The sequence below is a fragment of the Urocampus carinirostris genome, chromosome 2 (genome assembly GCF_059441175.1).
Source record: "Urocampus carinirostris isolate Australia breed hairy pipefish chromosome 2, RoL_Ucar_1.0, whole genome shotgun sequence".
Classification (NCBI taxonomy): Eukaryota; Metazoa; Chordata; class Actinopteri; order Syngnathiformes; family Syngnathidae; genus Urocampus; species Urocampus carinirostris.
In genome coordinates this window covers 60,897,880-60,914,736 of record NC_142350.1, presented here as the reverse complement: position 1 = coordinate 60,914,736, position 16,857 = coordinate 60,897,880, and the positions used below count along the sequence as shown (strand labels likewise).

The following is a 16,857-nucleotide window of genomic DNA, read 5'->3' as shown; positions in this document are numbered from 1 at the left end:
CCTTATCACTAACTTTCTCTGGACATATTAATATGAAAAAAGCAATACAACACACTAAATCTCAATAAAATGAGATATTGTTCATCTATACACTATGAGGACAGAACCTGACTTGGGTGTATAAAAAATGAAAATGTTTATACAGTTTAATTATATTTCTTAAAGGTGGGGTTCATAGCTTGGGGTGTCCTTAAAAAGTTGAAAGTTTCTCTATTAAGTATGGTTTAACAACTGAGTTCAAAGAGCCCTTATGTCGATTTTCCGTGGTTCTTAACTGCTTTTATTTTACTTTTATCAGTATTCTTCAAAACTGAACAAACTCCTAAAAAGATGAAAAAACAAGTTTTTCCGTCTAAGAAATAAATGCAAAACATGTGTTACTCTGCTGCCATCTCCTGGCTTGAAGTTTTAATTACAGGCTTAAGTTTTCACATGACTGACCAAACCTTTAACAAAAGAAAGGCTTAAATGTGTTATGATTAATCATCTCTTTCCTCCCGAGTCTTCACAAATAAAAATGAATTCTCGGGATTACTTCGGCGTTAGTCCTGAAAATCAAATTAGTTAATCAGGGTCGGGCTTTAATACCCGCAGGCCTGGGTCAGGTTGGGCTGGATTTTACAGTAGGGCCGAAGTTGAACACGGGCAGCACGGCAGCGGTTAGCGCATGTGCGGCACAGTTCTGAGGTCATGGGATCAAACCTTTCTGTGTGGAGTTTGCATGTTCTCCCCATGCTTGCGGGGTTTTCCTCCAGGCACTCGGGTTTCCTCCCACATTCCCAAAACATGCATGTCAGGTTAATTGGCCAGTCCAAATTGTCCCTAGGTGTGAATGAGCAAGTGAATTGTCTGTCCCTGTGTGCCCTGCGACTGGCTGGCAACCAGTTCAGGGTGTCCCCTGCCCACAGCCCGAAGACGGCTGGGATGGGCTCCAGAACCCCCGCGACCCTACTGAGGACAATCGGGAGAGATAATGGATGGATGGATGGATGGACGGAAGTTGAACACATCCTGGCGACCATACTGACTTTTATCTTGCCCACCAGGAAATGGCGAGCAGGAAAGTGACCCGCACCCTCTTCCAGGAGGACGACGACGACATGGTAACCTCTTCTTCATCCTCACTGTGTCAAATGTAAACAACACGATTGTGAGTGTGCTCCGCTGCCCCCTGCAGGGAGCTCACAGCACCAGCGGCGAGAACGAGTACAACCTTCGCAGCCGTACCGTCATCTGCGACTCGTGCGGCCAAACTTCGGACCGCGGCCACGGAGGCGGCGGCGGCGGGCACGACAGTCTCGTGGGACATTCCTTTTTTATGGCCGACAACATGCCCAGACAGGTAAGATGCTTATGCTTCACAGTTGTCAATTATAAATTACAGTACCCCGCCAAAATAAAACAAAAGGCTGTATTTCCCCAACTATAAACCACACCTTATAACCCCAATTTGGCCAGAAATTTGAAATTGCGCCTTTATAACCCAATGCGCCTTACGTATTGCAGAATACAGTGGATATGATTGGAAATGCATACAGTAATAATAAGTATGCATTAACATACAAATTTTCAGGCTTCTAGTTTTTAGCAATGATTTTCCAATCATTGACAAACATTTTATAAAATGGGAATCAAACCCGAGAACGGCGGCACTTGTCCACTAGACTATTGATTTTAGAGATGCCAAACAAAAATAAACCAGAGCTTATTTATTGATCACACTATTTTTACTCACAGTGCCAGAAACACTGATTTGCATAGTGCATTCAGGTAGGTTTAACAGTCTTTCCACTTTTTCACCAACGGATGTTGGAGAATGGAGTCAACAAAATGCTATACAAGCTTTTTTACAAACATTTAATTTTAAACCGCAACATTATCGCCGCACAGATGAAGAAATGGAGAGACTGTTTAACCTATCACAAGGCAGAACAAAATGCACTATGCAAATCAATGTTTCTGTGATTAAAAATAGTGCCTTAATGAGATGAAGTCTAACGTCTTTTCATACTTAATGTCTTCTGTACCACAGGTGATCTAGTGTTAAAGTGACTATCCTCTCACCGTTACTACTCGGGTTCGATTCCCGTTTCATGTAATGTTTTGCAAAAAAAAACCCAATCATTGCATTAATATATATCAATACGCACCATAGCTTATTGTATACAGCACTTACTGTAGTCTCGATTTCAGGCGCCTGACTATTTCTAGGGGGTGCGGCGTATAATCCGGTGCAGAAACTATGTTGATTTAATTTTGTGTCCTTTCTATTCTTGCAGAGTCGTGTGAAGCCGGAGAACTGTGCGGTTATGTAAAAGCAGATTCGGCTCCGTCAACTGTTGCGCAATCCAGTTTCACTACTGGGATGGGTTTTTTTTTCTTCTCTTTGATAGCACCTGATTATAATTTTTTTATATCGATTTCTATGCTTCTTTAAGCTGGCTTGAAGGTTATCGGCGCTTGCTCGTGTATAATCCACTTCTGTTATTGCATGTGTGCTATCGCTAATGCTATCATGTAAACGCACATTGATCTTGTGGGGTTAATGTGCAATATGACAACTCCCTTATGCATGCATACAAAAAAATATACAACTCTAGGAGTGGAAAAAAACCAAACACCTTAAAACCTTTCTTTAGTGTTGCTATTCGTAACACAAAAATATAAAAAATAATAATAATAATCTAGTATGATTAACTTGACAAACCACATTTTGGAACTCTAAATCATTATTTAAAGCATTAATTCCAGAAAGTATAAAAATTGCTAGAATATCTTTATTTTTCTGTATCGTTAATCTTGAAGTAGCTTAAATCATATATTCAGAGGGCAAGCAAAAAATGACATTTTTAGCATTTTTATTAGCCCTTTAGTTGACATTCATTTAAGATAATGTCACAATATTTAAACTTGAAAGAAAAGCTTGTTTATTTCTCGTTTTCTGCATATATGCAATTAAGTCTGTCAATTATGATAAAAGGCTAACATAGAAATGCGCTTACATATTGTATCAACAAAGATGTTTATTTGGTTCTCAATATACATAATTCCTCATATGAACACTTCTTATTTTTTATTTTCGATTGCACCTGGATAGAATATATAATCTCAGGGCACATCTGTGTATATTTTGTCACATGTTTCCATTTCGGGCTTCTAAAGGAATTTTTAAACGTTATTTTTTTCGTGCTATGATATCAAAGATGGAGAACTTTCGGATTGTTTGTGCTTAGCGCCACGTGAAAAGTTTTTTGCGCAACCATTGATCATGTCTTGATGCCTTTTGCCGGCTTTTTAAAATTCTCTTTTTTTCTGGTGACTTTTCCCCTTGGAACATTTGTACTGTAGCCGAGCATCTTGTCAGCCAAAGAAAGAATTGGAAAACACTTGATGGCGCTTTTGTTTTTGTTTTGCTTTTTTCTGGGTGACATTTTGTCAGCCTAAAGTGCCTTCCAGTCATATGCAACGATTGCAAGTTTAATCCGCTCTATGAAATGCTCGCTTTCTCGGGATATCATTTCTGTCCTGGTCAAAGCCATATTAGGCAATGTTGGATTATTTTTGTGCTTCTTTTTCAAATAAAAATCTAAACAAAAAATGTCTTGATATTGATATATGCACAACAAATATCTGATAAGCACATGTCCACGAATATTCGGAATACAGTGACCCCTCTACATGCTTAGCTGAGATCTGAGATGTCTTTCAGGCAAAAGACAGTTATGAGAATTTCCAGATGATACCACTAGAGGGCAGAGTGTTTGAGACTGTTTACCACCAGCAATAGATCATCCTCGTTATCACGTGCATTTCCCGCTATAAGACACCTCATCCTGTGCTCTTGTATGGTTTAATTTTTTTAGTCAAATCATGATTATTTGTGCCGCCCTTTATCACAAGGAGTCTCAAAGGTCTGCACAGACTATTGCAAACTACAGACTTATGACTCTATCCTCTGATCTAAAACCGCCATGAGGGCAAGGAAAACCTCAAAACCTCAACATGAGGAAAATGAAGAAAACTTGAGAAGGGGGACCGCACATGAGGTCATCCCACTTCTAGGATGACCAGGCTGCAACGGATGTTGCAATCGCGAATAATCCACAGATAATGTCAATATTAAATAAAGCTCATTCATAAACTATAGAATAAAAGTGTGTTATAAGCTGGGATTTAAACAGTTCCACTGAGGTTGCAGATCGAATCTCAGTGGGTAGAACATTCTACTGCAAGATGGCAGACAATCATGTCAGTTCCCTTATGTTGTTTTAGATAAGAACGAATTTCACCACCTTATTCCAGAAAAAAAACACACTTTTATAGATAGTACATGCATGTTTACTTACTACACAAATCAATATAAATATATATTTTTAATTACGCTTCATCACCACTAGGATGAGCGTTGATTAAGACACAATGGTCATCTAAACAAATAGTGATGCCTTGTATGTACTCTAATGTTGGCAAAACATTACAACGTTTTGAAAATATCCATCCATCTATCCATTATCTTCACCACTTATCCTCAGTAGGGTCGCGGGGTTGCTGGAGCCCATCCCAGCTATCCTCGGGCAGTGGGCAGGGGACACCCTGAACTGGTTGCCAGCCAATCGCAGGGCACACAGAGACAGACAACTCACTCGCTCATTCACACCTAGGGACAATTTTGACGGGCCAATTCACCTGACATGCATGTTTTTGGAATGTAGGGAGGAAACCGGAGTGTCCGCAGGAATTCCACGCAAGCACGGGGAGAACATGCAAACTCCACACAGGAGGTTCGATCTGCGCTGCCGTGCTGCCCGTTTTGAAAAGTTTAATTAAAATTTTGTTATACCACCAGTTTTACCAAGTAACACAAAATTATACACACGTTAAATTATTTTTTGTTAAAATTTCTTAATTACTCATGCACTTAAAATGAAGTCATCCATTTTAATTCAAGTTTTGCAAATTTGAAAAAATGTCTTTATAATGCATTGTTTTTCTAAATGAATATACATATATTTTTTCCGCCAGAGGCACTAAATAATACACACCGTCTATTTAAGTAAACAAAATTGAACAGAGGTTTGTGCAATTTGGGAAAAAAAACTACTAGAGTACTCTAAAAAGTTTATAAAACAGCTCCATTTGTACACGATAGCGAGATTTATGAAAATCTCTCAGTCCGATGTACTCTCTCTTTAACAGTGGGCTGATCCTTTTCTCAATCCCATCGCTTTTACGTCCATTTTTATTCAATTGTGGCTTCGTCATGTATTGAGACCACTCACCTATGATGGCTTTTTTTATTTACAAACATACAAAAAAGGCACAAATGTTACATCTTTGAATACATGGTCAACAAAAATAGGGCAGGTTAACAAGTACAATCTGTAAAGCTGTCATTTGACTTCAAATATCGCTCTGGGGAAATGAATATAAAGACAAAAATTACATGTGTCATTATGACGGTGCTGCCAAGCGTGCATCTGGAAAGCCAAAAAGAATAAAAGTGCTGCTGATATAAGCAAGAAAAATGCCAGTTGATGAGGAAATTGAGCATAAAAAAAACGGTACAGACGCTCCCCTACTTACGACTGTTTGACTTACGTAAAACGGCAGATACTAAAAACTATTTCGGGATGTCGAAAAATATCCGAACATTCCTGTAAGTTCGATTTTGTATAGCATGCACCTTTTTCCGAGTACAGGACATTAATGTAGTGCTTCTTTCCGCCGCTACTGGCGTGTGGTGGCACTGTGAGAGGTCAGCCAGCATCCACCCTGAAGAAGAAATCCAGCTTCCACTTCCTAGTTCGTGTGTAAACATATTGTATACTGTATCTCCAGCGCGAAAAGAACTTTTACATTTTTAATGTTTAATATCTCGTGCATCCATTCAATATGGTCTGTGTAAAGAAGAGCTGTTTCTTTTGAAATGAAAGTAGAATAAGAAAGCTTGATGCGGTTGAGAAAATGGTCCGAACGCTTTTTTTCGGCCCCTTTTTACCACGGAGGAGGACCTCGAAGCGCATCTCCCAAAAGTAAGTTGAACTCAACTTTAATTATCTTTATAGAACATACTATTTAATGATTTTTGTTTTGTTTTGTAGGACAAAGCAATACAGGCCTTAAACATACATATATAAACCTTAAACATACAAAATATAGCACTGGAGCAACTGACCAACAAATTCAACTTACGAACGATCTCATTCATAAGTAGGGCAGCGTCTGTACTTGAAAAACAATTGAGAGAAAAGAACCCCAAAAAGCGTTCAAATAGTCCTCGTGTAATTTTTCTGTAATGATTTTCAAATCTTGGGGATTCATTTTCACTACAACACACCAACACACTTATATATATATATATATATATATATATATATATATATATATATTTTATTTTTTTTTTTTTTAATTTTTTTTTTTGCAATTAGCAACCACAACCCTGTACAAAAACGACTTCATAGTCAGTTGTATTCTGATGTATTATTTTCAAGTGTACAATGCTTTAATGTGCAGTTCATCCACTTGGTTGAAAATCGTTAGTCTCTGTATAATTATGAAAGCTTGCAATCTGCAACTTTTTTGTCATATTCTTGTTTTACCCCCCCCCCCAAAAAACTGTTTACTTCAAATGGATAGCTTTAATCCAACAGTTCAGGTTTTTTTTTTTTTGTTTTGTTTTTTTTTTTACAGATTAGCGCAAAGGCTACCAGTTTAATATGAATTTCTAAAATTACTTTTTATTACTATGTTATTGTCAGATTGTGATTCTTAGAGGTTGAAATAGGCTAGTAACTAGCCGCTAGTTAGAAATAGAATTTCTTAGAAAATCACAATGATCTATGATATATTTTTCTACAAGATACATAAGTGGTCTTGGCAGGGTGCCCGTAGGCAACATGTTGGAGAACCCCGGTTTAGAGTTTGTTGACGTTTATAGCCGTCAATGGCACTATACACGTAGATAAAATCCAAGTATGCTATGAAAAAAATTGCATGACCTGATTACAGATGCTGCCCTACTTATGACCATTCGACTTACAAATAGATAAGAACATTTTTTTCAGGATGTTGAAAAAATATCCGAGCATTGCTGTAAGTTCGATTTTTGTATTGTGTGCACCTTTTTCTGAATACAGGACAGTAACGTAGTGCTTTTTTCTACCACTACTGGCGTGTGGTGGCGCTGTGAGAGGTCAGCCAGCATCCACCCCGAAGAAGAAATCCAGCTTCCACTTCTTAGTTTGTATGTAAACACTCTATACTGTATCTCCAGCGCGCTTGAAACTTGGACAATTTTATTGTTTAATATCTCATGCATCCATTCAATATGTTTGGTGTAAAGAACAGGTGATATGTTTCATTTAGAATGAAAGTGGAATAAGAAAGCTTGATGCGGTTGAGAAAATGGTTGGATCCCTTTTGTTCGGCTGCTTTCTAACACAGAGGAGGAAGTAGCTTAACTCTTGAAGCCCATCTTCCAAAAGCAAGTTGAACTCAACTTTATCTTTAAAGAGCATATTATTTTATGAAATGTATATTTCTTAGTACAAAACAATACAGGTTACTTATACAAGCATTGAACTTACTTGTACAAACCTTAAACATACATTCCGTACAACTTTTGAACAAATTCAATTTACGAACGATCTTCCGACACCTATCTCGTTCGTATGTAGGGCAGCGTCTGTATTTTCTTTCATTAGCTTTTTATAAAAAAAAAAAAAAAAAGCAATTTAGAGAAAATAAGCATGTAAAAAATAAGCAACATATAATTTTGTGCAAAAGTGCATCATGAAATAAAACGTGTAAACAGTTAAAAAAAAAACATTAACTAGCCGAAGAAGGGTCAAACCCTCCTGATGTCCTCCGGTCGAGTCTTTATTTCCCCTGGAGTGTCTCATCCACGGGTGGGGTCCCATCTCAGTGGGGTTTTCCCACTAGTGGGGAAATAACTGTATCCACCACAAGGGGGCGTACAACGTGCCGGAGGCCTTTTTGAGAAGCCTCGTTTACATTTTGTGTGGTCTTTGGTGGTCGCAGGGTCAACGGGGCTCTCTTTCGGGTGAAGGGGGGCGTCGGAGGGGGGGCAGGTCGTAGTGACCCGGGATGTGGCTGTTGACTGGAAGGTCGTAGTGGCCCAGGGGGTCCTCCAGGGGCGCGTGGCCTACAGAATGCTGGCGTTCTGCATGGGGGAGACACTCGATGGTTAGATCAGGAGCATAAACCCGACAATTTAATTGCGGGTTGTGTAGATTTTTTATATCTGCGAATTCTCTCTCTCTCTCTTTTATATCTATCTATCTATCTATGAGAGAGAGAGAAGCTTTCTGAAATGATCTGCATTTATATAACGCTTTTCGAATCAATGACTTCCCAAAGCGCTTTACAGTGTGCTTCACATTTCCCAATAGCGGCCTTGTATTGCAGCCATGTAAGACGCTAACCTGCTTATTGGGGGTATTAGGGGTTCAGTGTCTTACCCAAGGACACTTCGACATGTAAATAGGACGAGCCGGGATTCGAACTGGGATCCCTTGATCCCAAGACGAGCGCTCTACCTCCTGAGCTACTGCCGCCCCTTCGCTCTATATATTGTACATATACGAGTATATATATATATATATATATATCCATTCATCCATGATCTGCACCGCTTATCCTCAGTAGGGTCGCGGGGGCACACTAGCCATCTTCGGACAGTGGGCAGGGGACACCCTGAACTGGTTGCAAGCCAGTCGCAGGGCACACAGAGACAGACAACACATTGCTCATTCACCCCTAGGGACAATTTGGACCGGCCAATTAACCTGACGTGCATGTCTTTGGAATGTGGGAGAAAACTGGAATACCCGGAGGAAACACACTCAAGCACAGGGAGAACATGCAAACTTCACACAGGAAGGTTCAATCTCATGACCTCAGAACTGTGCCACACACGCGCTAACCACTGCACTGCCCTGATATAATCTTTAGTCTAAGGGATTCAATCAACCAATTTATATACACCCTGCTATTTCTCACACTTAGAATCATGGAGGGGTCTGAAATTTTCATCAGAGGTGCATGTCCAAAGATAAACTAAAAAGAAAAATCCAGAAATCACAATGCATGATTTCTTTAACGATTATTTGTGTGATATAGCTGCAAACAAGTATTTGAACACCTGAGAAGATGCAGCCCTCATTCTGGTTAGTTTTTCATGCAGTCGTAAATACTCTGCTTGACTTTAAAATGACCATCTTGATCCGAAAACGTGACCTAAGCAAATTAGGGAGGCGGGAGAAGAAGAAAACAGCACAGCTGAAAATGTCCCTCTCCGCGAAAGTTGAGATCAGGCCTAAAAAGTCCAGCCTGACTGCCCCAGGCCCGCGGTTGTTAAGGCCCAACCCGACCTGAGTCCGACCAATTAGCTTGATTTGAGAGGCCGAGCCCAAAGCAAACCTGAATGTTCCTATTTATTTGTGAGGACTCGGGAGGAGTGTGTGACAAGCGTGATGCGCCAACGCGATGGATGGAATTCATCGTGGATCCTCCACAAACAGTTGGATAATTCTTAATTCTTGTTTTTTTTTTAAAAAAAGAACAAAAAATCAGCCAGAGTGAAGGCCAGCCTGAACCTGGACATAATGATTGACATTTTAGCCCCGACCCACCCCAATTTTTTGCCACGCTCAAGCTTAAGATCTTACCTCTTATCTCCACCATTCCACCGACCCCCCCTTTCTCTTACCCAATGAGATCCCCCCCAAACGGCTCTACAAAAAGTAAGATAAAAGCATATAGTGGTGGATCCCCTGGTCGTAGGGGCATGATTTCCTGTGGTGTGTCTTATGCAACTACAGCCTGGTGGAATAAAATCATAAGCATTCTCAACACATATTAAATAAAGAAAATATGATTTTTTTTTTCAAGGACACCTCCAACGATGCACCCCATCTTTAAAATCCGAGTGTATTTCTTTGTTAAAATTGCACAAGCCCTTTTTTAATGCAGTGCCTTTTGTGGAAGAGAACTGGCGGTATTTCCATTTATTTCTACTTACGTCTTCGCAGAGATGCGGTGTTAAATGGTGGTGGAGGCGGCGGAGGAGGTCCGCTTTGAGTGTAGGCTCGCTCTCGGGGGACGGCCGACTTCATCTCCATGTAGCTGCACTCGACGGGGAAGAAGGGAGGTCCCGGCAGGTCCTTGATGGTGGCGTAAGGGTTCTCGCTATTTAGGGAACTGCTGCTCGCCCTCCCTGCTGCCTCTAACAGTTCTGGGACACAAAACAGATCAGGATGTAGAGCAGGGTTTACAGACTTTTGAGTGTGAGGAGCTACCAGTTTGATATCCATCCATCCATTATCTGCACCGCTTATCCTCAGTAGGGTCACGGGGGTGCTGGAGCCCATCCCAGCTATCTTCGGGCAGTGGGCAGGGGACACCCTGAACTGGTTACCAGCCAGTCGCAGGGCACACAGAGACAGACAACTCGCTTGATCATTCACAATTAACCTGACATGCATGTTTTTGGAAAGTGGGAGGAAGCACGGGGAGAACATGCAAACTCCACACAGGAGGTTTGATCTCATGACCTCAGAACTGTGCCACACACGCACTAACCACTGCGCCGCCGTGCTGCCTCCACCAGTTTGACATGCATTTCTAAAATGCTAACTTATCATGTTATTACTATGTTGTTACTATGTTATTACCAGCTTGCAGTAATTATTAAGTAGAAATAAAATAGGCTCAGTTAAACACTAAAACGCCATGCTAGTTAGAAATGACAAGGATCCCGCAACACAAAAATTGAATGCAATGTGTGCAATGTGGATTGTTGTAGGAGGTTTAACTCATACTGACTTTGCTTACAACATATAGAAATAGAAATATACAAGATATTATAGCCTAATCTTTGAACATTTAACATATATAATTTATAAAAGGCTGTAACCTGCAAAACAACTTACTCCACTTCCTAAAAGACTGACTTGACCTTCATTTATTCCAGGTTTTCCAACAAAATGTTTTGCAATAAAAACCTGATAAAAATGTTCTTGTTTGAGTTGTTTTGAAGCAAATCATGATTGACATTGTGTTCCTGTTATAAGGCAAACCCACCCTTTTGTGTGTTTTAGAGCTCAGATCTTTTGGTTTTATTTTGAGATGAGATCTTGGGGGTTTCCCGGAATGAAAATTAAAAAATCCACAGAGATTTTAGTTATTTTATATTTTTTATTTTAAATGTTAACGTTAATTTATTTATTTATATTACAATTTTAAAAATATATAATTTTATTTAAAAATCTCCTGAATTTGTACTGGCATTTTTGGGGTTTTAAGATTATCATTTACTGTTTATTATACATTTGTCAAAAATAATGTTACACTTTTTTATTTACTTGCAATGAAGAATTCTTATAATCCCAGGGCAGTTCTCCTGATAATCAAACACCAGCAAAAGAAAATGCTTAAATTGCATTTTTATTTTGATTATTAAATGCTTGCAAAAATAATTCTAACAATTCCAGGGGTTTACGATTTTGATTTTGAACACTTGCAAAGAGTAATACATATAATGCTAGAATAGTTTCATTTTGATTTTAAACATTTGCAAAGAAGAATGCTTATAACGTCAGGGTTGCTCTATTTTATTTGTTGAACGCGTGAAAAAAATGTTTATAGTGCCATGATAGCTCTAGGGTTCTATTTTCCCAAAATAATGCTTGAATGGCTTTTTATTTATTTGGATCAATAAACACTGGCAAGAAGTATCTTACAATGCCCAGGTCTGTCTATTTTGATTTTTGAACTCTTGCAAAAAACTATACGTACAATGCCAGCATAGTTCCATTTTGATTTTAAACTTTTGCAAAGAAGAATGCTCATTACGTCAGGTTTGCTCTATTTTATTTGTTGAACGCTTGACTAATAAATGTTTAAAATTCCATTATATCTCTAGAGTTCTATTTCCCTAAAATAATGCTTAAATGACTTTTTATTTATTTGGATCATAAACACTTACAAAGAGGTATCTTACAATGCATGCCCAGGTCTGTCTATTTTGATTTTTGAACTCTTGCAAAGAACTATACGTACAATGCCAGGATAGTTCCATTTTGATTTTAAACATTTGCAAAGAAAAATGCTCATAACGTCAGGGTTGCTCTATTTTAATTGTTGAATCCTTGAAAAAAAAGCTACATTTTCCCAAAATAATTCTTAAATTGCTTTTTATTTATTTGGATAATTAAACACTTTCAAAGAAGTATCTTACAATGCCCGAGGTTTTCTATTTTGCAAAGAACTATACGTATAATGCCAGGATAATTCCATTTTGATCTTTAAACTTTTGCAAAGAAGAATGCTCATAACGTCAGGGTTGCTCTATTTTAATTGTTGAACGCTTTCAAAAAAGAATGTTTATAACGCAGTGATAGTTCTAGAGTTGTATTTTACAAAAAGTAATTTAAAAAAAACCAAGGTTAGTTTATTTTGACCATTATTGAGCACTTGCAATAAATATGCTGTGAATGCTAGGGTTGTACCATTTGTGATCTCTGTTAGCATCATTGCCATTGCTTGCTAATCATGTTAGAAGGCCTGCAGTACCGCTCATTTCCTCTAGAGTGTGTAAGAGAACACTAAATGCTAACAAAGCTTTCAAGTACTGAAAATCCAACCAACCTTTGTTGAAATATTTTCCATGGCTGGCACTGTAGCTGTAACTCCGATCAATCCCAAACGCTCCTGTGAAGACCAAACACTTCTTTTTATTAAGGAAAAAAATAGTGTAAAATGTATTTTTATGATTGTATCTCCATGTTCGACAAGTCCTTTTGACTCTGCCCAAAGGAAATACTGTCAAAGTTGTTTTATGGCCAATAAAATAAGCTTGGCAACGCGATATAAGGACGATTAAGCTTCATCCATCAGACCACAACAATAAATCAATCTTCTTTTCTGCTGATTCTGAAAGTATCAGTATAGGTTGTTACGTTGGTACGTTCCTTCAATGGTTCAGGGTTCTGACTTTGACGTTTACTTTCCCATCTTTTGCTAAAATATGCTAGCTAGCGTTTTCTTTTTGATGTATGGTGGAACCGGGCCCCTTACTGCGAGCTTCGTGACGTTTCCAGTCGGCGGGCAGCGTGGCGTTGCTCTCAAGGCCAAACAGTCCGCGCCTCTCGCGCTCCCTGTTCTTCATGCTGCAGAACTGTTGCTTGTTGGTGTTCTGCAAAGACCAAAAAAAGAAGTCGGACGCAAGGACGGATAGGAACCTTGGAAGAGATGAATGAAGCCAAGGTCACCTTGATGCGTTCGTGGTTGTTTGGCAGGTGAGGCAGTGGCGGACGGTTATCCCGGATTGTGTGGTAGCTCGGGTTCGAGTAATAGTGGTGGTAGTTGGGAGTCACATCTGCACACACATACATCAATGTAATCTCAACAAACACACACAAATATACCTGGCTGCAAAAACCTAAAGTGCTTTTTTAACCTACAGTAATCCCTCGGTTATCGCAGTTAATGGGGACCAAAACCACCCGCGAAAAGTGAATATCCACGAAGTAGCGACACACCTTCAAAAATGCTTAAAAAAAAATAATATATTTTTTTTAATTTATTTTTTAATTATTTTATTGTTATTTTTTTAGACCCGGTTAATGGGGACCAAAACCCGAGCGAAAAGTGAAAATCTGCTAAGTAGCGACCCTTCAAAAATACTTTAAAAAAAAAATATATATATATATAAATGTAATGTATATCAAAAGTTAATAGACTAAGTACATAAAAGAGAAACTTTTGGAACTCTGGAAGAAGGATTACCTCGTGTGCGGCCCCTTATCAAGGTTTCTTCATTTACTCATGCTGAATTTTTCCTTGCCCTTATGTAGGTTTTAGATCAGGGGATGGTGTAATAGCAGCCTATAGTCTGTACAGCCCTTTGAGACTCTTTGTGATTAAGGATGTCACAAATAAACATGACTTGACTTGACTATTGCAAACTACAGACCATTTTTACACCATCCCCTGATCTAAGACCCTCATGAGGGCAAGGAAAAACTCAAAACCTCAGCATGAGGAAAATGAAGACACCTTGAGAAGGGACCGCACATGAGGTAATCCCCCTCCCAGGATGACCAGGCTGCAACGTCTGTTGCAATAACAAATAATACTCAAATATTGTCAACATTCATAAGCTATAGAATAGAAGTATATAGAATAGAAGTGTGTTTTAAGCCTAGATTTAGAAAGCTCCACTGAGGTTGCAGATCGAATCTCAGGGGGAAGACCATTCCACAACATCATGGAATTTTGTCTTTTCGGATCCCACAACATTTTTTACAACACGAATTTTTAAAATAAACAATAAAACAAAAACAATATAAATTAAAATGTACGCAAAAATTATTAATGGTATAACACTGGAATTGTGGAACCCAGCGTGTACATTCTCATCTTTAGTTAGGGGAAGTTAAATGGTTCATTTTGTTTTGTTTGTAAAGGTTCTTAAAAGGACTCAAGAAAGAATTCAAACTATGGAAAATAAAGTGACCAAACAGCATGTTTTTTCTCATTTTTTGCCTGTATTATCGTAAGATTTTTGGTCTCTTAGCTGCTAGATGGCAGACAAAGATGTTACCGGCCTCTTGCTGGGGCTTGTTATGTCAAATGAATGCATTTTTTACCAGAATATATTTGATTTGACGTATATTTGCTTATCATTCAAATTCATATTGTTTTTTTTCCTAATGAATGATTTTTTTTATCACTACAAATAATATAACACATGGGTCATTTAATATTGGTTATTTCATTTTTTCTAGTTGATGCAAAATAAAAACATTCGACATTCTGTTAAAACAATAGTAAAAAAAAGAGAGAAAACACTGTGGTGAAAAACAATTGTTGCAAAAACTCATTCATCTTCATGTTTTTGTTTTTTTTGCTCCAAAGAAATCTAAAAACACTCAACTCATCTTTGTGTGTGTCATTTTTCCCCAATAAAGTTTTTGGAAAAAATCTGCAATAACTGCAAAGTATTTTTTCTGAAGATGAGTTTGCATTTCGCATTTTTTCTCTACATATGTTTAAATCATATGTATAAAAAGCTTACACATTGAGTCTGTTCAATCAAATTATCTCCATTTTTTAAAATTATAAATTATATATAATTATAAAACATAATTGATGAAAACCGAAACACAAAAGGCATTTTGGGTAGCTGCCGCACGCCGCCTACCTGGCACGGCGTACTCGGAGTTGACAGTGCGGCTGGCGGAGAAAGAGACGGTTGGGGTGTTGTTGTGCTTGAGTTTTTGCTGTCGCCGGTAGAGCAGCAGCAGGCACAGCAGCAAAACTACCAGGATGACCAGCGCCACCACGCCACTGATAGCAGCCCATGATTCTTTTTCACCCGGGGACAGTGGCACCATCACGCTGCCCGGTTCTGCCGACTCTGAAGACAAAAAAATGTGTCTCAAAGATTGCAAAGGCTTTTTCTGTGGTGTTATTTCCACCCAAAGAGAACTGCACTTGTGTGGCTGTGATCCATTATCCCTAATCCCAGTTTTCTGCACGCAGAGCAGAGGGCTCTTTTGGTCCGCCTGGAATGAAATGCATGGCTGTGGCCGCAATCCATTACCCCCGGTTGATTATTGCTGAGAGCAGGAGCCGAATTTTGGGGGGGGGGGGTTGGGTCGTTGAAGACTGCAATTTTGGCTCACTTAACTGTCTAGCTTTGGCTGCGATCCATTTTTCCCAGTCGACTATTTCTGAGAACAGGGGGTGTCAGAGCAAATCTGTGACCGTGTGGCGGCTCTTTTTCCATTCTTTCCGCCTAAAATGAACAATTCCAGTGCGGCCGTGATCACTTATCCACGGTGAAATATTTCTGAAAGCAGGGGCTGGTAGAGTGCTTTTTTTCAGGCTGCTAAATTGTTTCATTGTTTCCTGGCTTAAACGAACTGAACTGTTTTGGCTGCGATCCATCATCCCCCAGTCAACTATTTCATAGAGAGAGTAAATTTGTGTGATGCATGACGGTTCCCTTTTTTTTTCGTTCTTTCTGCCTAAACTTAACAGCACCTGTGCGTTTGCGATCCATTAGCCCTGAATTACAATTGCTGCGAGTGGGTCTGGCTACTTGGCGGATTTTCTGGTCTCGATTCATCGTGATAAACGAGAGATAACAATAAAACCTTGACATTGCATTTCATCCTTATGACGCATTCGCCTAGTTATTCCGGTACAACTAAATTTAAAATATGTAGAATCGATTTTCATTCTTTCGTGTTCTGAACTGCTTATCTTCACTAGAGTCACGAAGGTGCTGGAGCCCATCCCAGCTCATATTGGGTAGTGGGCAGGAAGCATCCTAAACTGATTTCTAGCCAATCACAGGGCACACATAGACAATTAACCATTCATCCACTCATCCATACCTAGTGATAGTTTGAAGTCAGTCACCAATCGTTCTGCCATGCATGTTTTTGGAACATGGAAGAAAACCGGAGTGCCCAGAAGAAAAAACACACACAGGGAGAACATAGAAACTCCACAGAGCAAGGCAGCTAGCTGGAATTGAACCCGGGACCTCAGATCTTTTTGGCTGATCAGTGTTCCACCGTGCCATTGAACAAATATGTTACATTTGTACCTTCTGTCTTACAAAAGCATAAAACACAGTGTGTGCTTTCGTGTGTTCTTACCTTGTTGACAGTCAGCATCGTCACAAACACATTCGCCCGTGACACGGTCACACAACACATCGGCTGGGCACGGGCAAGTTTGGGAGCAGAAGGAACCGAAACGTCCCGCGCTGCAAGCTGGAAGACAAAAATATAAGTTTTAAAAAACGATTTGAGGAATGAG

The 16,857-nt window shown here is 39.2% G+C and overlaps 2 protein-coding genes across 3 annotated transcripts in view; one reads left to right on the top strand and one right to left on the bottom strand.

Annotated features, from left to right (window-relative positions):
* lmna (lamin A) overlaps positions 1-3,592 on the top strand; it is a 58,228-nt gene extending 54,636 nt beyond the window's left edge. For both annotated transcript variants that reach the window (XM_088327392.1, XM_088327393.1), the window contains exons 11-13: positions 1,047-1,103; positions 1,178-1,342; positions 2,280-3,592. In XM_088327392.1, the coding sequence (XP_088183518.1) occupies positions 1,047-1,103; positions 1,178-1,342; positions 2,280-2,315 (258 nt within the window). In that variant the 3' untranslated portion in view covers positions 2,316-3,592. The remainder of the gene's footprint in view (positions 1-1,046; positions 1,104-1,177; positions 1,343-2,279) is intronic.
* Positions 3,593-6,417: 2,825 nt separating this feature from the next.
* The window catches only part of pear1 (platelet endothelial aggregation receptor 1), a 99,008-nt gene continuing 88,568 nt past the window's right edge, over positions 6,418-16,857 (bottom strand). The window contains exons 17-23 of the mRNA XM_088328115.1: positions 16,695-16,811; positions 15,227-15,442; positions 13,293-13,399; positions 13,099-13,216; positions 12,670-12,732; positions 10,043-10,255; positions 6,418-8,182 (exon numbers count right to left, since the gene is read on the bottom strand). Coding sequence (XP_088184241.1) covers positions 8,043-8,182; positions 10,043-10,255; positions 12,670-12,732; positions 13,099-13,216; positions 13,293-13,399; positions 15,227-15,442; positions 16,695-16,811 — 974 coding nt within the window. The 3' untranslated portion in view covers positions 6,418-8,042. The remainder of the gene's footprint in view (positions 8,183-10,042; positions 10,256-12,669; positions 12,733-13,098; positions 13,217-13,292; positions 13,400-15,226; positions 15,443-16,694; positions 16,812-16,857) is intronic.